The sequence below is a fragment of the Solanum lycopersicum genome, chromosome 1, assembly GCF_036512215.1.
Source record: "Solanum lycopersicum chromosome 1, SLM_r2.1".
Taxonomy (NCBI): domain Eukaryota; kingdom Viridiplantae; phylum Streptophyta; class Magnoliopsida; order Solanales; family Solanaceae; genus Solanum; species Solanum lycopersicum.
This window is the reverse complement of record NC_090800.1, coordinates 3,533,638-3,559,888: the sequence shown is the minus strand read 5'-3', so window position 1 is coordinate 3,559,888 and position 26,251 is coordinate 3,533,638. Positions and strand designations below refer to the sequence as shown.

At 30.8% G+C, this 26,251-nt stretch overlaps 3 protein-coding genes across 3 annotated transcripts; 1 reads left to right on the top strand and 2 right to left on the bottom strand.

Annotated features, from left to right (window-relative positions):
• Positions 1-254: 254 nt before the first annotated feature.
• Positions 255-1,382, bottom strand: LOC138340788 (uncharacterized). The gene is made up of 2 exons (XM_069293012.1): positions 845-1,382; positions 255-727 (listed from the first exon to the last, which is right to left on the bottom strand). The coding sequence occupies exons 1-2, from the start codon at positions 1,380-1,382 to the stop codon at positions 255-257; spliced, it is 1,011 nt and encodes a 336-aa protein (XP_069149113.1).
• Positions 1,383-11,492: 10,110 nt separating this feature from the next.
• LOC101250915 (harpin-induced1-like) lies at positions 11,493-14,969 on the top strand. The gene is made up of 2 exons (NM_001328373.2): positions 11,493-11,630; positions 13,957-14,969. Exon 2 carries the CDS (start codon positions 13,961-13,963, stop codon positions 14,774-14,776), a length of 816 nt encoding a protein of 271 aa, NP_001315302.1. The 5' UTR covers positions 11,493-11,630; positions 13,957-13,960; the 3' UTR covers positions 14,777-14,969.
• A 1,001-nt stretch (positions 14,970-15,970) lies between these two features.
• LOC101251210 (uncharacterized) lies at positions 15,971-20,611 on the bottom strand. The gene is made up of 3 exons (XM_004228423.5): positions 20,166-20,611; positions 17,272-17,599; positions 15,971-16,509 (listed from the first exon to the last, which is right to left on the bottom strand). The coding sequence occupies exons 1-3, from the start codon at positions 20,314-20,316 to the stop codon at positions 16,305-16,307; spliced, it is 684 nt and encodes a 227-aa protein (XP_004228471.1). The 5' UTR covers positions 20,317-20,611; the 3' UTR covers positions 15,971-16,304.
• Between the last annotated feature and the right edge of the window lie 5,640 nt (positions 20,612-26,251).

The following is a 26,251-nucleotide window of genomic DNA, read 5'->3' as shown; positions in this document are numbered from 1 at the left end:
CCTTAACATCAAGATTTGCAGACTGACTCATTAAACCAAAGTTGTGAACCATATGATTGGAAGCACCAGTATCTGTAATCCAATTAATATGTGACATATCAGACATTAGAGCTGTAATCTTACCTGATGTTCCAGATACTCCTGCATTAGCTACATTGGCCATTGTATCCACTTCCTTACTCTTCCCTTTTCTCAGCATCTGTAATATCTCATAGTATTGTTCTTGAGTAAACATTGACACACCCTGTCCTAAACTAAATATCATTAGATGATTCATTTGTTCTAGCATTTGAACTTGAAGTTGAGTTTATCATTCCACACTCATTACTAGCAGAGGCAACATTATTTGCATAAGAAGATACTCCTCCTTTCTTCTTTGGATAACCATGAAGTTTATAACAAGTTTCTTTTGTATGTCCTTTATAATGACAGAATTCATAATAGAGTTGAGACTTTCCTGCAGAGTAACCAGTTCTTCCATCTCCATACCCCTTATTTCTATATCCATTATTCTGAAAATTAGAAATTCCCCTTCCATTTCCTGAGGAAGTTGTATTATTGTTGTAGTATCCACCATGTACAGACTGAGAAGAACTAGGAGGCATTCTATTACTCATCAATGCTGTTTCAGATACAGCTTCTGCAGATGCAAATGTATTTCCTGCACCATGTATTCTTTGACTTTCAACATTAACAATCATAGCATAAGCTTGATTTACACTAGGCACTGGAATTTGCATCAACACTTAGCTTCTTGCATGAGCATAAGACTCATTAAGCCCCATCAGAAATTGCCACAACTTTTGGAATTGTAAGTGTTCAATATATTGTTTAGACTCAGGACAGGCACATGAAGGACAAGGAATCAAGGTTTCAGCCTCATCCCATAACTCTCTTAATCTTGAAAAATAGATTGACATAGAAGAAGTCCCTTGTGACATAGTAACTAATTCTTTGTGAAGATAAAAGGCCCTAGATGCATTTACTTTATCAAATCTTTCACGCAGATCTTCCCACACTGAATGAGCATCAGATCCATAGATCACTGTACTAATCAAACTTTTAGACACAGTATTCATAATCCATCCAAGAACAATTGCATTGCATCTATCCCATACATCATGTAAACATTCAGAATACATCTCCTTTTTACAAGTACCAAGTAGAAATCCTAACTTGTTTTTTCCTAGTAACACAAGCTTTAAAGACTTTCTCCACAAAGAGTAATTTTCAGAACCCAACAATTGAATTGAAATCAGAACAGAACCTTGAGTATTTGAAGGATGTATAAAGAGGGGATGATTGTGATCTATTTTGGCAGTAGTTGCGACTGGAATTTGTTGTTGAACTTCACTTGAAGCTCCATCTCCAGTTGAAGGCATGATTTGATCAATTTCAACAGCTAACAGTCTTCAATTTAGACAGACACTCGATCTTCAACTCAAGATTCTTAGAACTCTTGTCTTCAGATTATGAAGAAACTAACTCAGAGACTCAGATCTTCAATAGATCTGATACCATGTGAAGAAGCTCTGTTAATGAGCTTCAAGAAGAAGAAAGGGAAGAAGATGAAGGAGACGAGAGAGAATGATGAAGATGTGTAACTGTATTTTCTGTATATTTACACATAGGCTTACATACCTATATATATACAATTTACATAAGTGTATATACAAGATACTTAGCCTAACTACTTTATTTAACTAACTAATTTGTAGTTAACTAACTAACTACTTAACAACCTTACAAACTAGAACATTAAAAGAATAGTACAAAGATTAGTATATAAGTTCTCTTAACAGCTAACCCTTTTCTAGGATTTAAATTTATTAACGTAATTACTTTTCAAAAATCTGAAGGCAAATGAATTAAATTGTTTTTAATGGATTATCTGCTTAAGAATAAACAATCAAAATAGATATAAATATTTAGTATTGTCTTATTCTTAATGCGGTTACATTACTAATCATGCTATAAATTAAACAAAAAAATTCAGAACTATTCTTTGACAAAACTATGAAAATGAAAAATATAGGAAAAACTATAAAATTACATACTTCACTACCATATTCACTAATATTATCTATCTAATATTTCAAATTACTGCATTCTACTACTAATTAAGAGTTTTTTTTACCATATATTGAGGAATATACACTTTTACATATGTGTTTTTTCTACCACATACACTAAAATAGGGAGAGTGGTGGACGAGATTGGTAAGAGATAGGAGTGAGATTCGTATGTATCTTGGATACATGGGAATCAAACTAGATACAAATACTTGTATGCATCTGGTGTAATTCACATGCATCTGAGATACCATATACATACGAGAGTGGCGAGTGAAATGAGAGAGACGTACGGAATTTGTTATGTATACTAGATAAATGGGAACCTACTTGGTATCTAGAAGAAATTTGACTCAATGTATCGTAAGATACATGTAACAGGATGTATCTGGACGAACAAAAATATGATAAGATACGTAATATTGTAAAATAGAGTGTATTAAAGTAATTAGCTCCTAAGCTAATAGGATTCATCCAAGGATATTATGATCTTAAACAATTACAATAACGAGGTATCTTGTTACATTGAATACGAACATCGAGAGAAAACACTCCAATTTCAAGTGGCTGAAATTATTCTTAAATTAATTCACTCTATAAATATCACTATATATTAATTAGTATAAAATAGTTTTCAATCGAGCTAGAATTTCTTGTAGATCTAGAAAGAAGCAATTACTCGGCTAAGCAGAACAAAGTAGTCAAGAATTTTTTGAATATAGCAATCAATTTACGATGACTAGAATATTACTTTAAGAGATCGTATAACATTACTGTTGGAATCCCACATCGTTTGTGGAATAAGAATATAGACTCTTTATATATATAGTATTGAATAATATAAAAAAAAATAGTTGAAGATGAAGATTCAATTTAGTTAGAAAATGCTCCATTAAATTACTTCTACATGTTCAATTCTTTTTGTCAAAAAAATAAAATAGCATAAATAAAACACAAGGCGTCTATGCTTAAACTCTTTAATTACTTATATAGTAAGTATATGTTAATAACATATATGAAATCACTCTAATATATATTAACAAAAATGTGATATTTTCTTTCTATATAAAATATATTTATATGTATATATACATATAATATACATATTTTATACATAATTAACACCCTCTAAAAATATAATATAACAAACTAAACAATCAATAAAATATGATATCATAATAACTAATTTCAGCATTGCTTGTCTTTTAATCAAACGACCCATAGTTGTGACTAACTTAATTTTTTTTCCATACTCAAATCCCATGACAAAATTTGAATAGATTAATGAATAATTAAGTGACATTTGTTCTATAATAATGAATATGGTGAGACATTCAAATTTTAAGTGGCTAAATTATTCTTAGATAAATTCACTCTAACTATTGAAAAATATTTATTAGTATACAATAGATTCAACCATTTAAAGCAGAAAAGACTAAATAATAATTGCCTAAATAGATTAATAAGGTAAAAATGAGTACCAAAAAAAAAAAAAAATTAAAGAAACTAAGAAAGAATAATTGTACGTTTCCATATATTTTATTACCATATACTTACTATATAAGTAATAAAAAATTTATGCGTAGACGCCTTGTATTTTATTTTTTTGCTAAAAGAAATTGAGAATAAAGAAATAATTTCGAGGAACATTTTTCCATTAAATTATATCTTCATGTTCAACCATTTTTTATATATTATTCAACATAATATATAGAGTATATTTTTATTCCACAATCAATGTGGGACTCCAACAATAATGTTATATGATCTCTTAAAGTGATATTTTCGTCATCGTAAATTGATTACTATATTCAGAAAATTTCTGAATATTGTCTGTACTTTCAAAATATTACTTATTTTACTACAAATTAAAAATTTCCTACTATATATTGAGGAATACACACTAAAATACATGCATTTTTTCCAACAAGATGTACTAAAACACAGAGAGGTGGGCGAGATTGGAAAGGGACACGAGCGAGATTCGTATGTATCTCTGGTACATGAGAATCACACTAGAATATATATTTATATGTATCTGGTGTGATTCACATGTATTTGAGATACCTGATACATACGAGAGCGGGGAGCAAGATGAGAGAGAGAGAGAAGAACGAGATTTGTTATGTATACCAAATACATGCGAATCCACTTGGATACAATGTTTCTAGAAGAAATTTGACTCAATATATCTTGAGAAACATATATCCGGATGTATTTGGACACAAAAATATGGTAAGATATGTAATATTGTAAACTAGAGTATTTTCAAAGGTGCATTCAAGATTTTGAGATGATGAGTGCATTGTTCTAAACAAAGTTGATCTATGATATAAATTTGATCGGTTCGACATTCTGGTTTTTACTACTAAAAATTGTTAAATAATTTAAAATTATAGGTCTAGAATTTTCTTATATATATATATATATATATATATATATATATATATATATATATATATATATATATATAAGCGCACATATACCAATTAGCACTTAGAGAAGTGTTATCTAATTTTAGAAAGAAAAATAAAACAAGATTAATATAAAATTCAAATTTCTAACCTCGCCTAGAGAGGTGCACCCAGTCACAATCACATTATGTGATACTATAAGTGTGGATTCACACATCCATATTTTAATATTTTTCAAAAAATATAACACTACTATATATGATTTCAAGAGTGGACCATGGGTTCACGTGAACCCGATGACCCCCGTTATAGATAAACCTCTGAGTATACTCAAGTAATTAGCTTCTAAATTATTATGATTCATCCAATAATTTATGTGTAGACGTCTTGTGTTTCTATTTATCTTATGGAAAAAAAAGTTAAAGATACCCATTCAATTTAGAGGAACATTTTTCGATCATTGTATGGGTATCTTCAACTTATTTTTGTATATTATTCAAGACTATATAAAGAATTTATGTTTTTATTCCACAAACGATGTGGGACTCCATCAATAATGTTATATGATCTCTTAAAGTGATGTTATAGTTCATCGTAAATTAATTACTATATTCAGTAAATTCTCGAATACTCTGTTCTACTTAGTTGAGGCTTTGCTTCTTTCCAATCTACAAGAAATTCTAGTTTGAGATCAAATCTTAGATGACCACTCAACTAATGATTCTTTCAACTTTCTTTTATATCCTCAAATATATATATATATAATTTTTTTTTAATTTTTTTTTATTTTATTGTAATTTTTTTTTACAAAAGCAACAATTATGGTGCATTTCAGAAGAACATTTTCCGACTAAACTGCACCAACATCTCTGCTAATATTTTATAATATCAAGACTATATAAAGAGTCAATATTTTTCTTCCATAAATGACGTGAGACTACAACAATAATGTTATAAGATTTTTTAAGTGATATTGTAATTTTTGTAAGTTAATTACTATATCCTATAAATTAAGATTTAAAAAGTTATTCAACTTTTTTTTTGATAATCACTCAATTACGAATATTGTATCTACAATGTCGCCCCAAACCTATTTGATTGAATTTTTCATGGGAACTGATAGAAACCCCACGAGTTTAGGAGATAATTACTTAGATGCACTCCAGTTTGCAATATTAAAATTTTTACAATATTAAAATTTTTACAAGACTTTAGCGCACCAAAATATGCCGATATATATCTCGAGATACATGGGGATCGAAATTTAGTGTAATTTATTTTAGATACACTATATCCATGTGATTTCACATGAAAATCTCACTTTTTTCCCTTGCCTATCTCTCATCTTGCTCATCACTCTCCTGTGTGTATTTAGTGTGATTTGCACTATATGAGATACATGATTATATCGCTCGCCTTTCTCCTCTAAATTAGTATATCTTGTAATAGAATTAAATACATCTATTTAAGTGTATATTTCTAAATATATGATATGATAGAAAACTCGTAAGGATTGGTAAGATACATACTTATTTGAAAATATAGATTTGATTTTCCTTTTTCCATTAAAATTTGTTGACATGCCATTTTTATTTACTATATGGTACTTTTCAACCATTCAAAGCATAAGAGGCTAAATAGTAAATACAAAAATCAGATTTGCTAAGGTAAAATGAGTCGGAAAAATATTACCAAGGAAAGAAAAAGGGTTGAACATAATCATCGCAATTTAGAGAATATTTTTTCGACTAAATTGTAATAACATGTTCAACTATATTTGTATATTATTCAAAACTATATAAAAAGTTTATATTTTTACTCCACAATCGATGTGGGACTCCAATAATAATGTTCTTTGAACTGATACTCCAATCTTCACAAATTGATTACTATGTTCGAAAGATATTCTCGAATACTCTGTTCTCCTTAGTCGATGCTTGCAATCTTTCTAATTCTATAAGAAATTCTAGAGCATGATAGGAAAATCTTCAGACATAAACAACAGTTGTTCTCCATACACAAAAAACTCCTATTAGTTGTTTGAGATAATATCTCATGGTTACTCAACTAACATTCTTTTTTCTTCAGGAAGTTACTTTACTTTCTTTTATTTACTCAGAGCCACTCAACTATGAATATTTCGCCTATGATATCACTCAACCTAAAGGTGGTAGAATGATGACCTTTAGATTAAAAGCATGAAGGCCATAATATCGACTTTAGGGCTTATTCCTGGGTTATCTAGAAACTGCATACAAGAAGCTCCTACTTATATAAAAAAAAACGTTTAGGAGATAATAGGAACTTAGTTTAGCTAAGGTGCGTCACTAGGATTTCGATCATAGTTTAGGAGAACACTTGTGCATTTAAATTAATTCACTCTATAAATATAACTAAATATTTTTTTTTATTATACAATAGTTTTCAACCATTTAAAGCAGAAGAGGCTAAATAATAATTCCCAAAATAGATTTAATAAGGTAAAAATGAGTACCAAAAAAGAATATTAAAGAAAGAATACGAAGAACAAACAAACACATATATGGTTATTCATATGTTTTTTATATATGTTATTACCATATACCAAATAAGTAATAAAGAATTTATTCGTAGACGCCTTGTTTTTTATTTCATTTTTTTGACAAAAAGTATTGAGAATGTAGAAACAGTTTAGTGGATCATTGTCTGACTAAATTGTATCTACATGCTCAACCATTTTTTTATATATTATTCAACTTTATATAAAGAGTCTATATTTTTATTTCATAAACGATGTGGGACTCCAACAATAATGTTATACAATTCTTAAAGTGATATTATAGTCATCGTCAATTGATTATTATATCCAGAAAATTCTCGAATATGCTGTTCTACTTAATCGGTGTTTGGTTCTTTCCAGATCAACAAAAAAAAATTCTAGAACATGATTGGAAAATTTTCAATTATGTTTTTTTTCTTAAATATTTACTCAACTTTCTTTTGATAATCACAAAGTCTCTCAATTATGAATATTTTATCTACATAATCGCTCAACCTTTTTAATTGAATTTTTAATTGGAAACTTATAAAAATCCTACTAGTTTAGGAGATAATTACTTAAATGCGCTCTAGTTTGCAATATTACGATTTTACCTGATTTAATGCATCCAAATATGTCCAAATACATGTATCTCTAAACACGTTAGATCAAAATTAAGTGTAATTCATTTTGGATGCACTGGCCTGGAACAATTGTGAATATACTAATTGTTAGCTATAGCACATAACACCTTAAAATATTTCTCTAACACTAAAAGAACCAACATATCTAAGAAGTATGGAAGAGGCGATTTGGGAGATAGTAATCAATTTACGATGACTACAATATCACTTGTAGATCCGGAAAGAAGCGACTACTAGACTAAGCACTACATAGTATTCTAGAATTTTCTGAATGTAGTAATCAATTTATGATGACTACAATATCATTTTAAGCGACCGTATAACATTACTGTTAGAGTCTCATATCGTTTGTGAAATAATAATATAAACTCTTTCTACAGTATTGAATAATATATATAAAAAATAATTAAACATGTAGATACAATTTAATCGGAAAATGCTCCACTAAGTTATTCATACATGCTCAATTCTTTTGTCAAAAAAAAAATCTTGTAGGTAAATGTGTATCATTCAATGAACTTCTCATGAAATTCAAATATTTGTATGTGAAACCAACATAATAGATGAAAGTAATCAATTGAACTATACCATAATTCTCCTTGAAACATAACTTATTTTCAAATAATAGTTATAAATCTTGAATTTCTTTCTTTCTAGTTATTTTAACTACACTAAGTACCCATGAAATAAGACTTAATTATGGATTGACCTCTTGATCTGCAGTCAAATGCTCTACCACTGAGCTATGGACCCTTATTGGACTTAATATTAAATATTATTATATTACAATAAAAAAAAATTCCATTATAAACTCATCTTTTTGTTTTTTTTTAAAATTACATTTTGGTCTTTAGTTAGTTAGACAAGTGTATGTTTCACCTTTCGATTAATATTCTAGATTTCAAAATTTTTTTTTTTTATTATTATCTTTCATAACTGAAATTGTTAAACTATGTTAGTCTACAACATTATTTACTGAATAATTTTATAAGTGAATAGTGAGTACAAAGACCTTATTACTATTTTACGGAGGTAGAAAAGTTATTTCTGCAGACCCTTGGCTAAAGTGCAACATTTTCAAGTATAAAGAAAAAGAAAATAAAGACAAAACATGATGATTAATAGGTAAAGCAATGTAATGCCTAAAAAAAAAATTCGAACAAAAACATAATAATGCAGTATCAAAACATAATAAACAGGTGAAGATGAATGTCAAAAACTAGAACTAACATGAATTGGGGTTAGTATAACGACAAACACCAACAAATTTGAACCCTCGAAAGCAAGACAACACTCCATTAGCTATTTACTTTCTACCATCATACGTAATTTTCATACCTTCCTATCTAAGGTCGAATTCTTGAAGATACACATGTCCTATTTAATTACTTCTCTCCAATGATTTTTCATCTTACCTCTGCCGTACCTCTCGTTATGTCTACTACATCCAATCTCACTACCATCTCAACATCTTTGTTTTCCCACCATGTAAATTTTGAATATAAGAGTTCTTAATTAAATGGCTAACATTGTGTTCCATACAACAATGATAGTTTAACCATCACTTTGTATAATTTATCTTTTAAGTTTGTTCGTATACATTTTTATACACAAGACTACACTTCATATATACACGCCAAACTAATACGTTGTGTGATATATTTTTAAGGGAAAATTCTCAGCTAAGCAAACTTATACTATTGAATTACTCATCAAAGCTATAGTTTGGTATAATTACCACTTGCGACTAATATTGTACATTAATTACGTGAGCTGACTTCGAGTTTGTATAATTAGTCATGTTTGTATATGTATAATTCGTCAGGATATGCAAATACATATGTATAATATATAATTATTTAACCTATATACATATACAATTCACCTCTCTCCCGCTCTCTGCCCTATCTCGCTCGCCTCTCTCCTCCCTCTCCAAATCTCACTTGCCATATATACAAATGCATATGTATAATACAATTATATACATGTACAATTCACATCTCTCCCACTCTTTTTCCTCTCTTGCTCGCCTCTCTCCTTCCTCTCCCGATCTCACCCAACTCTCTCCTCCTTCTCCCAGTCTCGCTCGCCTCTCTCTCTCCCTCTCCCAATCTCTCTTTCCATATATACAAATACATATGCGTAATATACATATACAATTCACCTTTCTCCTACTTTTTCCCCCTCTCTCTCGCCTCTCTCATCTCTCTCCCAGTAGCACTCACATCTCTCCTTCTTATAACATGTAGCTTCGAATTGTAATTATCAAACTATAGCTATAAAGAATAATTATGTTATTTTTAAGTAACTATATGTAAAAGTTTTCGTTCTTTTAACCCCTCAACTCATAAATTAAAAAATTGTGTGATATATTTTTAACCCTCTAACTCATAAAATAAAAAGAAAAAAAAACAACTTTTATCTTAATCTTTTAAAATAAATAATAATTTTAATAATTACAATAAGTATTTTGTGATTTGATTAATATAATTCCATATGTATGAAGTGGCCAAGTCCAAGGTGTGAGCATTTGCCAGCTAGAACTTTGACAAACGTGCTCTTTGATACTTAGCCAACAAATCTAAGGGCCGCCGTTAGTTACCTACGCGGTTATGCTCTTGTGGAAATAGTAAAATCCCAATCGGTTCAATAAATAAACACGTGAGTTCTACGTAAAATGATATACGTTATACGTAAGATATAAATTGTCATGTAGAATGTGATATAGGTAATAGAATGTATGTGTTTATTTGTTCAATTTTATATAAGTGTAAATGACTATTTGTGCACATTGAAAATAGAAGAGCATAAATGTAAAATAAGATCAAGTAAAAAAAATTATTCCTTTACGATTTATAGTATAATCTCCCGTCCCTAATTACTTGTCCATTTTTGAATTGACATATCTATTAAAAAAATAATTAATGACATACTAAATTTATCATTTTACTCTTATTAATTATAAAGTTGATGAATTAAAAACTTAAGATTTCAAGAAGTTCAAACCTTTTTAAAAGTAATTGATTGAAGGGATAATACATAAAAATTTTTGTCCTTTCTTAATTTGTCAAAATGAATAAAGTAATTAGGAACAATTATAAAAAGAAAAAATAAAAAAATAATTAAAAAACAAATGAATATTATAAATACCGATTATAAATTATAAATAAACAGAATTGTCTTCTAATGAATGTTTGTTAAAAGATATGTACAAAAAAATCTTCGATAAATAATTTGAGACGGAAGTAATAATAGTAATCTAACATCATTTAAGCCAAAATTCATGACAATGCCAAATGTAAACACAAGAATATTGAAATGAATCTTGAAAAATTGAAATTTACAAGGTGTAACTTGAATATACAAACTCCATTTGGCCAAGTCATGTTAATGCATATGATATTTTAGCATCTATAGTTTAATTTCCCTTTAGTCCGCAATAAAATAAGCTAATTAATACCTTATTTTTCTTCTTAATTATTTTTACTTTTTCAATGAAGACAAAGACTAATAGACTAAGACAATGTTTATGTTGTCTTCTTCTTTTCTCATTTTTAACTCATCTTGAAGAACAATGAAATTACAATTAAGTTTGAATCACATAATGCTTGACTTATTTTGAGAGTTTTACTTTCAACGGATTGAAATTTTAATTAAAAATAAAATAGTCTTACTGTCGTACTATAATTCAGATTGAAATTCTAATTAAAAATGAAACAGTCTCACTGCTGTATTATAATTAAAATAAAATTGTCCCTCTCCTTACTTTTCTTTATTCTTTTTGTGCTCTTCTTCTCCTCTAATAAATAAACAAATTCAACTCATTTCTAACTACCCTTATTTGTGCAAATATATCTTCCTTCTTAAGAAGGCTTAGTCAATAAGATATATCACATATCTTTTCTATAGTGTGCCAATAAGATCTTAAGAGGATTGTGGTGTGTGCTTTTCTCATCCATACTTGCAATTCTTGTGTCTTGAGGTAATTTGATTTCTTCTTGCCAATTATATTCTTATGTTTCAATTTACGTGGTTTGATTCAGGGTAAGAAGGTCAAACTAATCAACGTACATATTCTTTTATATTCTTATATATATTTCAATTGTATGTGGTTTGATTCAGAGTACGAGAGTCAAACTAATTTATATTTATACTTTTTTATATTCCTATATGCGTTTCGATTTATGTGGCTTAATTCAGAATATGAGAGTCAGACTAATTAACGATAATGCTCTATTTTTTTTGCACTTAACCAATTTAACTACAAAAGTAGTAGGGTGTAGGTAACTAGGTAAGAACATTTTCTGCAAATAGTAATTTCCTTTGCTATTTGCTAATAAATTTCTTAATGTATATACATAATCAGACAAAAACTATTGAGTTTATATCTAGAGTAACCACCATAAATCCACTTCTAATCGTGTAAAGCCAATAACTTAATGTAGAATATAGAGCCAATGATAAAAATTTGTCATTTATTAAGTGATAATTGAGGTGATAATGCCTATTAATTACTTAACTATACTTTAGTGATTAACATGAAATAGAAAACTTATTATGTATTTATCAGATTATGTATTGGTATAAAATATCGAATATATATAGGTAAAAAAGATAATGAAAACTCATTTTTCTTCTTAAATTTTATAATTTTGTATTACTTGAATATTTTCATTTGAAATATCATTATAGAGTGTAAACTATGTAGTGATCATAAAAAATTTAGTTCTTCTAATCTTCATGTTTGTTAATTAGTAGAAGTTCGATACTTCATTAGAATTTGATAATATAAGACCTAGCTCTCCAAACCGAGCAAAGAAGTCACATCTGAGCTAATTATAACTAAGTCATCCGTTTATATTATACCAAGCAAGACCCTTTTGCAGTTTACTGTACTTATCGATTAGTTTAATTTTTATTTTTATTTTCATTTTAAATTAGTTATTTCATGTTTGAATTATTCATTAATCTTTTACTCATTCTACTTTACCCCTTCCTCACCAATATTAATATCCCCAAAGGTTTGATAAATTCTACATAAAAAGTGGGAAATAGTCTAAATTTTTAGTTTATATGTAAATATATATATAAATTGACTTAAAATTAAAGGGTAATTAAGTCATCTCTATGAAGTCATAAGATAATGACAATTAGATTAATTTTAGTAGGAAGTCACAAGCTAGCTAGCTAATGACATTTTAAATCCAATTACTAATTAAACATCAAATTACTTTTACACAAGTTAAATGATTAAAATAATTATACTAGCAACTAGATGCTTCTTTGTACCTTCTATAATTTCTTTTTATGATATATATAAAAATTTGCTCAGAATTGACCAGAATAGTGAAATAACATATTTTACGTTATGTTATTTTAATTTTCGAATATTTTTATCTATTTAGTTTTAAAACCTTAATTACAAAATAAAAAAATTAGTTTTTTTTAAAACAAAAAAAAATCTTATAGACTTTTTAAATTTTAGCTAAATTCTTACCAAATTTTCTAATTATTTAGCATTATTCCAATCTTAATAATAATGACACCAATAAAATATACATAGGGTTAGAACGTGCCTGATCGTTATTAATAATAATATCATGTAGATTTGGTCTTATTCAATATTATAATAAATATACTTCATAATAAATTAATTATACCTATGGCTATGGATTCAACGTGGCGAAATATGTATAAAGAGTGTTAATTATTCTTTGAAAATATGTTTAATATTAATTAAAAATTTTCATTAATTAATTATTATTAATAATTATTTTTTATCTAATAACACTTTCATACAAATATATTAAAAAAATTAATAATTCTTTCATCTCAATTTATGTAATATTTATTGATATTTTTTAATATTTTTATATCTTTGATTTATTTCGAATAGTATTTGCGGTTACTTTTGTAATAAATTACTTGCGTTAATTTATTTATGCTTTACAACTAATAATGAACTGTACCAAAAAATATATATTAAAAAAAATACCTAACCTCCATAAATAAATATATATATATATATATATATATATATATATAATAAATGAAATTAATTATTATTAAATTAAAATACCCGTTAATATTGCGCGTTACGTCTAACGCGGTTTTTTTTTTCTTTTATTACATTGCAAATATATATATTCACATAACTCTCACAACTCCATTTTCATTTTGCTATATTAGAGCTATTCACGTTTTTTGAATTTGAATATTGAAATTTTTTGTAGTTACAAGTAAAAAATTTTATTATTTATTTGGAGATATCGAATTTGAATATCGAAATTTTCGATTTGATTTTGTAGTACGATGGCGGATCGAGTATATCCTATGGATTTACCATCATCATCAAGTAATCCACCGTCTTCAAACAACTCCGGCGAAGTAGTTTCACCGAAAAAACCATCATTTCCATCTCCGGCGAAACCTATACAACCTCCGGCGGGGACTTACGTAGTTCAAGTTCCGAAGGATCAAATTTACAAGTATCCTCCACCGGAGAATTCTCGCCGGTATGAGTCGCTTACTAAACGGAAACCTCGCCGGAGCTGCTGCTGTCGTTGTCTCTGCTTCACTTTCTCTGTTCTACTTTTTCTCATTATATCAATCGGAATCACCGCCGGAGTTCTCTTCCTTGTTTACCGTCCTGAAGCACCAAAATACACCATTTCCAGCATCGCGATTAAGAATTTCAACGTCACGTCGTCGTCTAAGATCTCGCCGGAGTTTGACATTTCTGTCAGATCTGAAAACCCGAATAACAAATTAGGGATTTACTACCGGAAAGGAAGTTCTGTTACAGTGGTTTACTCCGGCGTGGATCTATCCGCCGGTGTATTGCCGGCGTTTTATCAGCCGGTGAATAATGTAACGGTTTTTCAAACGGCGTTAAAGGGTTCAAACGTTATACTTGGAAACGCCGTTAAATCGACGTTGAGAAATGAACAGAGAAAAGGGAAAGTGCCGTTTAGAGTGAATATTAAAGCGCCGGTTAAGATTAAGATTGGGGCCGTTAAGACGTGGGAAGTTATCGTTAAAGTTAAGTGTGATTTAACGGTGGATGTTTTGACCGTTAAGTCGAAATTGGTATCTAAAGATTGTGATTATAGTGTGAGGCTTTGGTAGAGGGTTTAAGGTTTAATAACGTTTTTAAATTTGATTTTTGATTATTTTTAGTATAATACTATATACTAAAAAACATAATGTAGAAATTATGTAATTACTTTTTTCTCTTTTGGTTTTGAGAAAAATGCTTGTATTTTTATAGACTTGAAAAATGTTAGTTAATTCATTTATAGAGAAGTTGAACATTGGTTTTATTTTTTCTCTAGTTTGAGTATTTATTGTTTCGATTAATCTGAATTTATTCATAAAGCTCTTTACACGAGAATTATGTGAAATGACGTTATTCATCCCACGACGACAACCTATGGTGATCTTTATGAGACTTTACTTGGAAATTCTAGGGATTTTTTTGCACAACATAATTTGGTTAACTATCTATTGTAAAAATGCATATAATATTAAATAGACGCTCAAATTTGGCCTTTAATTAGAAAGTAAATGTCTTTACTTTGAGTATGCACGTCTAAATATCTCAACTTGTTTCTACTTAGTCATATTAGCATCAAGTATCCTACGAGACAGGAATGAGTTGGAGTATCTAGTTGCCAGTTGAGACCAAAGTGAAGTGTCTAGACGTTCTTACTTACTAGTCGAGGTCGAGTTTAAGTTTATTTATTGTACCTCTATTAAACTCATTCACTAATTAACATTATTTCTTTAAGGGAAAGAGGATACATATACCCCGAACTATCGTAAATGGTATGTAGACCTTCCGTCATACTTTTGGGACATTGGTGTCCCTGCTGTGAAAAAATTAGAGCATATATGCTCTTCACTTTAACAGAATACTAAATAGAGACACGTGACAAATCTTATCCCATCGATCTGATGTCGGATCGGTGAATAAGATTATGACAAGTGTATGTCTGTTAGTATAAAGGGTATATATAATCTAATTTTTGAACGACAGGAGCAACGATGTCCCAAAAGTACGACAGAAAGTATCTGTATATCATTTTTAATAGTTCGATAGTACATTTGTCTTTTTTTCCCTTTCTTTAACTATATTCTTCTACTAGCTTTTGTCACTGATGTTCATCTCCTTCAATTTCCAAATTCAATACTGAAAACACAAGTAGGAACTTATCAATCTAATGTATATTCTTCGTCTTTGCCGTAAAGAAGACGAACCATGAATCTAACACAATCACAAAAGTTACCTCTACAATAAGCTGAGGATTGTCAAAGACTATATAAGAAGAGAACGGTTTATTCCCCCAACGAGTATTGTACACTTTTAACATTTACAAAGAAAAGGGTTCAAAAGAAAATCCTTTAAAATACATATCCTCTTGTAGTTGCTATATTGAAAGTTTTAACACAAATCTAAACAAAAATGAACTGCCCTAAACCCCATGCTGGCTTTAACCATGCCAGAGCATCATGAGCTGGTTGCAAAACGAGATTACTCAACTGGAAAATGGTGAATCCTCAGACCTCATACAGAAAAGTCGACCCCTGCGTCTGGAATATGGGGAAGTTTGTGTATCTCTTTGCATTAACAGATTCACTGGCTGAAGAGTAACTCCTACAGCAAACTTTTTAGTTTTCTGTGCACGTGGACTCCTGAGGAACCTACATCATCGTGATCGTGAAAAAGAAGGGTCAAAATGCCCACCAAACACAGCACAGAACCAACGAGGAGCTTATCGTAGCGTTCCACCCATTGAAACTTGAGTTGACTTGCACCATAAAATGATAGAGCCACCAATGAGGTCATAACAGTAATCGTGCTGCAAATGAAGTATGAACTTATGTTACACATTGGAAAGTTCAGATACATAAAAGAAGTAAATGATACTAGTGTGCCAATAAAGAAACAAAATTCTCCGAATCCTAAGACTGTATATGTTTATAAATCGTGAGAGGGGAAAAGTTACATCTATTCTAATCACCAAAAAGATTGAAGAAGTCTGTCTTAAAAGGCTATAAATTTTCTGATATCAGACCAGAGAAATCCTCCGTAGGCTTCTGGCCCAAGTCCAGTTGGTGCACAAGTTTGAAACTCCTAGGGATATGAGAATGAATCATCTCTACCCTCTTCCCAACTTAAATACCAAAGTTTCATCTTTGACAGGGTTTGAACTCGTGAGATGCACCTAATCTTCACATCATGTGTTGGCATCCTTAATACTGATCCAAAGTCCTGGGCAGTCTAGAAAGTAGTAATGCAAGTCTAATAAAGTCATTTCCAACAGTCAATGAAACCTCAAAATACATCTAACGAAATGCAATTAGATAATTCTATGGAGCCCAAATAATGTTGTGTCAAACGGTTAACAGAAAAATGCAACTGGATTTGAACAATACCAAGTATTGGTTACATCAGCTAAACCCCAACCCCTGATTCCTTCTCTTTCTTTTTCAAACAAGACCAAGTATTATTGCAATATATCAAGATTAATATATGTCTACAAAACGAGAAAGTCTGAGAACAGAAAGGTTTGGAGTACAGTTACGTAGTGTACAATGAAAATTTAAAATCAAATTAATACCTGAAAAGTAAAACTATGATGGCAAGCACCATCATGGAGGACGAATTTCCAACAGCAAGAAATACAGGGAGAGTGGTTGCGCAAGGAGACAGAGCAGGGACAAGTATAAGCCCTGCCACAGCCATCTTCTCCATTGGTTGATTGTGTGAATGGCTATGACCACCCTTTCCAAAGAGATGTAAGATGACATAGCTACCACCAAGAACTACAAGCAGTAAGGAAGCCAGTTTGTGCACTGTTTCCTCCCCAGCAATTGTGTTTGATATCGTTATTGCCGTTATGCCAAGAAGTGAGGTGGATAACACGTGCAATACTGCTCCAAATGCAGCTGCATCCAGCAGTGATAAAAAAACAGTTATTATTACTTAATTCAATGAATCTCAACTGAATTTAAATTGCTTTTTAGTAGTTGTTTTAGTGTGAAAATGAATGATCTAATTCGATAAAGAGGTTCTAATGTAATAACTTCAAGGTTGAATTAAACCATCAATAATTAAATGTTAAGGTGAAATTTAGATATTTGGAAACTACAAAGAAAGTACTACAAGACACAAATTTTGGAAATTAAAGTTACCAAAAGGATATTCAAGTAACTATGGCCATAGTAGACATTATTTAAAATTTTAAAATATCGACTAGGCCAAAGCACAAAAACAAATGGGAAAAGGGCATATAAAATTCTAGAATGACTTCAAAATTCTTAATATGGGAGAAAAAGGTGGTTGGTCAGAGAAACTCAAATGATACTTAACCTATAAAAATTCACTAATTTTAGATAAGCTTACAATAAGAGGATATAAATTCTACTTTATATTTGAGAAGGTAAATAATATTATGGTCATATAGAAAAAAGTAGGAACCAACATAATAACATAGTTCTCTTACCAAATGATGTGACAGGATTTTGTATGTCTAACTTTGGCGATATTTGGCTTTTAAAAACAATTCCCGACTCAAAAGTAAATTAAATTTTACCTAACTAGATCACACTTTATATCCACAAAGCGTTTTTATCCAAGCTTCATAAACATCAGGCAAAGTGGTTATTTTGGATGATCCAGCCAACTTAACAACTCTCAACGTACCTGTGTTCTTTAAAGAGGATTCGGGAAATAGGAGAAATGCAAATTTAGTTTAAATTAGACCTCAGGAATCTAGAAATCTCAGTTCTAACAAGTCGATACCCGGTTAAGGAGCTCATAGTACTTGACTACTTTCCCATTCTAGGTGTTTTTCAAGCAAAGCTTCTTATAATCTTGTTTGTCATTTACTTTCAAACTGCAATATCAAGGACGCCAACTGATTCCCTCACCAGAAATCAACAAAACAATCATAAGACAACGGATGAAAGCAGCTACATGATTTATTTCATATAATCTTGTCTATCATTTATGTATTGGCAGTAAATAGGAGATTGCTAATGCATAAACTACATGTAACTTAGGATGCAGCCCCTCTGTTTCGTTTTTATATAGTGGTGTTTTAGTAGGCATGAAGTAGTCATTCTTTTTCGAACAGACTATAAAGGAACAAGTGTCATACAAAAATGGAATGAGGGGCTATCTTTGAAGCAAAAGAAGTTCTAGATTGGATCACATTGGGAAAAGAAATCAGATCAAAAATTTCAGTGACAAGATGATCTAAGACCTACAGAATAAATCAAAATGAAAGTTGATACATCTATGTTTCTTCCTTATGAACTACTTTTATGATGATAGTTGTATATACCTCGACTAATCCATTGTGTCACGTGTTACATCCTAACTGCCCACAAAGGCTATAAAGGATGAGTTCACACTAAGAATTATGTACAGATCCAAACTTAGGATCTCTAAATTATTGCTCCTATGCCTCACTCACCCAACCATTCCTTTTGGGACCTCCTTGTGAACTAAAGTAACACCCTTTTCCTCTTTTCTTCACACTGAAGTCAACATTTTTTCCTATTATAAATTAAATCATTATTTACATTCTTCTACTTAGAACAGCAACCTTTCATTTACACGAGAATCGAGATAGATTCCCAACATCTTTCAAGTACATAGTCTTGCATACATCAGTTTAGGTGTCCTAACAGCAAATGTGTGTCCAAGATTACATTTAGCAGTCAGTGAGACCCTATGAGCATGTAAATTGTAGCAGAAGAAAAGCGCCCACAACAGGTCCCTCGAGGAGCATCGAGATTTATCAGCATAATTAAACGCAATTGTCTCTTTATGCAAGACATGAAAACCCATTATAAACAATTATTGCACTTCAATCCCATACTAATTCAGTTACACTATACGATAACTCTATATTCATTATCTCAAGAGAATAACTGACTGGCCGAGGCATAGGATTAACAACCCAAAGAAAACTAGGTTCGAACTCCAGGAACAACATTCAGTGTGACTTGAATCTATCTGCTAAGCTTCGATACGCAGTTTCCCTGACACCTTTACTTACAGGATGTAGTATCAGTGGATTAATCAAGAAATGAGCAAGTTCATACTGAAATTACCTCAGCAACACAATAATCAATTACCATAACAATGTACCCAACATAATCCTATAAGTCAGTTCTGGGGAGGGAGTTGTGTAAGCAATCTTACCCCAACCTAGTAAGGATAGAAAGGCTATCTCCAATAGACCCTCAGCTCACAACACAACATTCGATTCCTACCACATAATCGAAATTCACCCATTTCTCAAAACTCCCCAATTTCTTCTTCCTTACTAGCAGATTAATCAAAGGGGCATGCTAATTGGTAAATAAATCACTTCCATCAACAAAAAAACTCAATTTCAATCACATAATCAAACACCCATTACGAATTTTCAGCTCATTTTCTGCAAAGATCTGTACTCCAAACAAACATTATACAATTAAAAGAGAGGAGGAGAGAACTAACTGACGAAAAGGGTTCTTGAAAGAGTCCATTTTTGAGCACGACCCACAATGGAAAATGGCAACCAATGAGTTGGGATGAAGGAATGAAGCAGTGATACGGTAGCAATACCTCCGATCTTCGACAGATCTTCTGCAGTAAACCCATTTTCCATCCTTAAATTTTGCTGATTTATTCAGAAAAACATCAACTTTTTTAGATCCTTTTTACTGGGAGAACTTGAATCCTAAGAGAAAAATGGCTACAGAGTGGCAAATGGCAATACAAAGGTTGCCAATCAGGTCTTGTGGACTCGGATTAATCACGAATTTGAGCTGTGAAAATAATTTTCGGTATAATTATTGAGTAAAATTATGACTTACAATAAACTCTTGCTTTTGACTTTCTTGAATCCGAATAGTGAACCGAATTGTCATTTATAAAAATAGTTTAGCAATTAGTGAAATATCAAAAATGAAATATCACAAGAATTGAATATATGTACATTTTGCTATTATCTCGTAAAGGTAAAAGATTATTTCTGAAAGACTCTTGGCTCAAGTAAAAATAAAAAAATAGTAAATAACACGAAAACGATGCAAAATCTATCGGCAGAGTGCAGAGACAACAACATTGTAATGCGATAAATCAATGAACAATTTACTGAGATAGATTATTTAAAACAAGAATAAACAATGGTGTATATATAATGATAAACACCAACCATTGTAAGCAAGATATCCATACACCACCTATTAACTTGATATCCTAATATGTATCCTCCATAGTTTTTTATATAAAGTAATGTCCTCGGTAATTTGAAGTTGCATTAAATTATGTTTTATCATCTCTCTCCAATATTTCTTTTGTCTACCTCTGTCTTTCCTTGCACCCTCTATAGCCAACCTGGCTCACATCCTCATCGATACGTCATCTACACATTTTCTCTTCATATGTCCAAACTATCTTAATTTTTACAAGATAATAATATTAAAGATGGAAAACAAACACATATATAGAAGCAACACACCATTGTTATATCCACAAGATGGATTAACTCCATCCACAGAGATAGTTCTCATAATTAAATGAAATGTGACATCTTATATCAATGAACAATGTTAATTATACTAATTGAGGTCAATCTCATTATATTAAGTTAAACTTCATCAAATTTTGTGTATCTCCAAACTTTTTGGAGATAAATACTATTTAGAAGGTATGAGATAGACCCCAAAGACACTCAATCTATCTTTACTCTCGTCTGGTTAATTAATTTCATCAAACGATCTATTTGACTATTGAGTGAAGAATTTGATCAATAAATATTCAATCTTTTTACAACGTTGAATGGATTCTGACCAATTCTTCAACTCAGATCCAAATTATTAAACCCCAAAATAAAATATAAATTTTATTTAGGGTTCTAGGAGACAATTGATTTGCAATAAATTTTATGTATAAAGAAATAATAATATTTTATTAATTAACAGTTTTTTTAAGTTCGATTTTGTCCCTTTCTTGATTCTTATGTTTGGATAATTTGCATCTAAAATAAATTTTATTTAATCTCCATGTAAAGAGGATTTTGTGAACTTTCATGAAGTATTTTGTTGTCACGAATAGTCCGCCCACATCTTGATCTTTTTGTAAATGTTCCATGAATTTATGAAATTTTCGAGATCCTTCTCTAAGGAATATAGTACCCTTTATATAGTGTGAGCTAGGATTAATCTTCAAGAATTCCAACTGAAGTTGGACTCATCTGGTAGAGTCCCACACAATTTGAATGTCTACAAATGTCGAGTCTCTGTCTCATGAAGAAACTGATTTCTTTTTTTAATAACCTTTCTGGGCACATAGTTCACTTAACTCTCTTATTGGTTGGAATTTTATTGTTTGAGGTGTAACCAACGGTTCTACAAAAGGTCTTATGTTAAGAAATGTATTAAGTATCTTTGTCGAAGCTAGAATCAACAAAGGTCGCACCAACAACATCTCCAAGCACCTTTGAAAAGTAGTTTCAGCTTTCCATTCGAACGTGGATAGAAGATCCAAATTCTCAACAGTACATCTGTCTCTGCAGATTTAGTGAGGCATTAAAAAAGTGTTTGTGCATGCCAGTCTTAACTGCAGATTGAGCATATCAGTCATTGTTTATAGAAGAAAACCTCAAATCAATAATTAGTCATGGAGTCAGTTCAAATATTTGAAATAAAAATGTGTTGTAACAACGTAATCTAGCACTGTATCTACAAGAATTCCTAATGTTGATACCATCGTGAAATCTCAGGTAGCATGTATAATCCTTGACTTACAGCTTCAACAAGCAGTGAAGAATCATGGAACTTGTAAGTAGCAGGAATTCAAAGTACCAGACATTAACTATCTTCTTAGCATTCACATGGCATAGGTGCATCAACAAAATCAATGTGCAATCCAAACCATTTCATAAATGATAAAGTTGATACTTCCCCACAGGAGTTGAGGAACTAATAGGTGCCTACCTCAGCTCGGGCGGACAAAGTAGCAGGTTTATCATTATGAGATGGATTGGGATGGACATTGATTTTATTGATGCACCTATGCAAAGGCACTTCATCGTGAATGCTAAGAAGCTATTCAATGTACGACACTTGGAAATCACTGCTACATTACAAGTTTCATGACCCTTCGCTGCTTATTAAAGCGCTAACTCACGGATATTACATTCTACCTGAGATTCCACGATGCTATTAGCACTTGGAATGTCTTGGAGATGTAGTGCTAGATTATGTTGTTACAACACATCTCTATTTCAAATATTCAAGACTGATTCTAAGACTAATTACTTATTTGCGGTCTACTTTTGTAAATAATGAATGCTCTGTTCAATCTGAAGTTAAGGCTAGTATGCTTGAGCACATTGTTCATGCCTAGCGCTAGATCTGCAAAGGCAGATATGTAGTACTGTCGAGGAATTTGAGAAATTGGACCTCGTGTCCACATTTGGATGGGAGAGTGAAACTACTTTCCCGAATGTGCTTGGAAGTGTGAGATCTTTGTTGATATTGGCTTCTATTAGATACTACATTTATAAGCATAAGACCTCTTTTGGAATAGTCAATCAAATAATAGAACTCTATCCAACAAGACAGTTAAGTGAACTACCAAAAAAATTTCACGGGACAAGATGAGTCCAATTTATTTAAGAATTCGACATTTGAGATATCAAAATTATGTGGGACTCTACAAGATGAGTCCCATTTTATTTAAGGTTCTTAGAGACTACTTATATATAGTGTAATATATTTCCTCGAATAGGCATTTCTAAAATTTCATATATTCATGAAATATTCGTAAAGTGATGATGATGTGGGTGCACTCTTCTTGGCAACCAAATTTTTTAACAAGATCCATAAAATCATTTCATGGAGTTCAAATAAATCCTAAGGAGGTCCACATAATCCTTAGTTTGAGTGATACTAACAGCCCTTGAATCACGGAGAAATCTTAAGAGAGAGGAAACAAGTAATAAAAATATTTTTACTCACAATCTTTATGAATAAAATTATTCTTTTTATTACTATTTGATTGCAATATATTTTTTGTATTTGGGACCAAAAAAATTGCAAATAAATTGGCACACCCAGTGTGACCCAATTTACCCTTCATCTTCTCTCTCACAAATCAAATGCAAATCTGAATCCACTAACCGCAAAGACTGAAACTCTATTTTTAAGGGTACTTCAAGTCTCATATTCGAGTCTACACGCTGATAAGCCTTTAAGTAGGGGGTATTTATAGACACCAAAATTTGGTGAAACTCTATGAGATGGATCACATCCACAAGAAAAGTGTGACAATTTGGAAAGTCACAATTAGTGGGAACATCCTCCCGAACGAGCTCTACACACTTTGTAGCTTAGGGAAATTTTAAATTGGGTTTCAATATCATTGCGGTCAACGTACGCAAATCATACTCATTCAAAATACCAAAATTCTAGTATTAAATGTCTCAACATTTAATAGATCGCCCAAATACTTTAGTATAGAAAAAAAGATTAGTAATTTTCTTTTATATCCTATATTTTTACATAAGCTATGGATCATTGAGGTGCAAGCCAAGTGACTCTTTGCACTAGATATTTGGACGATAAAAACTCCTGCACACCCACTAAATAACCAATGCTAAGTAATCTAATACCAAACTAAGGAAAATTTAAGTGAATATCAAAGCTAGCCGTATATTGATCATACTAGTATAAAATTACATTATAAGGCATTATGTGGAAGTTGTGATAAAGGCATTTGTCAAAAAAATATTGATATAAACAACAACTATATGTCAATTCTAAGCTAGTTGGGGTCAATTCTCTTGAACTTTGGATCAGGGTGAGGAGGAATGGAGGTATAGATGACATGTATACATCCATTACTTGGCCTAATAATTGGATTATGAAGACATGAAGAACTTCAGATATTAGAGGTGCACCAAAATTCACTTAATATCTACCTAGAGTAGTAGTTTCATGGAACATAATAAAAAGACAATACAATATATTGTTCACTAGAGGAAAATTCCTTTTGCATCAGAAATATAATTTTTTTAGCATACAATCAAAACATTACCTGGTCGTCAAGGAAGTAAGTTGAGAACCATGATGCATCAAGTACAATTTCCAGCGGTGACAAAAAAATCTTGGTAATTTAATTTGTTTATGCCTTGAAGGATAGACTTGCCTAGTACCACAATCAAGAAAGCAAGAATTATGGTTTAGAAATAGAAAGGCATAGGGAGAGATACCAATTGATGTAATCCTAGATGCAAAAACAATAAGCGAACTACAATCAATCAAACAAAATATACTATCAAGAAGTAGAAAGAAAGACAGAGAGATTCAGAAAATAAAAGTGAAGACTTATCAAGAAGGTTCAATTGAACAGATATGAGGGTATCACCAAACTCACAAAGAAGTATAAACATCAAATTTTCATTCAAAAATCAACCCCTAAAATAAGCCCTAGTTTCTACTATTTATAATAGTAGATAAACTAACCCAAGCTAGCTACAATAACACACTTGATCTAAAACCAAGAAAACTCTAATCTATTACTTATTTGAAATGAAGTAATCTCTTGTTTATATTTCCATTTTAATCTCAAATCACTAAATATATATTAGTAATGTGTAATGAGTACATGTGTGATTTGGAATAGAGTAACATCTTCTAGGTAAGAAATTGAAGAGTTTTATTTGATTTTCTCATAGCCGATTTTTAAACTCGAAAGAAAATTTCAAAATTCTAGATAAGTTTTTCAATGAAAAAAGCTCTTTCACTGGAGAAACAACAAAGAGTTAGAACGGTGATGAAAAAGAGAAGGAAAAGATAGGAGTTACATTACCTTGGTTGATTGACACTTCTTATTTGAGAAGAAGAGAGACAAGAACGTTGGATTAGAGAGCTGGAACAGCCCATAAGAGAAAATGAGTTGAGTAACATTCAGCCGTGAACAAGGAGGCAACACAGTGAGAAGAAAGAAAATGAGCTCAAGTGTAAGCTGCAATTAGCATTTATAGGTAGGGTTAAAGAAAGTGGGTTTTACCCTAAGCATATTAGAAATAAATTATTTTGATTGTTTTATTTTGGGCTTGGGCCTAAATTTTATTTTTAATTTTGGTTAATTAATACAATGGCCTATACGACCAAAGAAAATTTTTTTCAAAAAAGGTTTTTGAGGGTAAAATAGTAAATATTTGAATATGGTAAAGAAATGTAAACCTTGTAATATTATCAAAATTGATAAAATATATATTGAATTGTCATGATTTTCATGAGTTCCTCATTTTGTAAATATCTTCATCCCCCTTTCACAACTACAAACATTCGGATTGTGCGAGAATATAATTAATCGAATTTCTATCTACTGTAGATAATGATAGTATGGGAAATGTACTGATCACCAAGGATGAAGTAATCCTGAAGAGTTTTCTAGCTCCTCCAAAAATTTGAGAACAATATGAATTGAATTTGTTGATTGTCTCAATGAACTTCATGCACAATGACCAAGGATTATTTACTCCATAGAGGAATTTGGTAAACATTGAAGCCCGTCTCATGTTCAAGTAC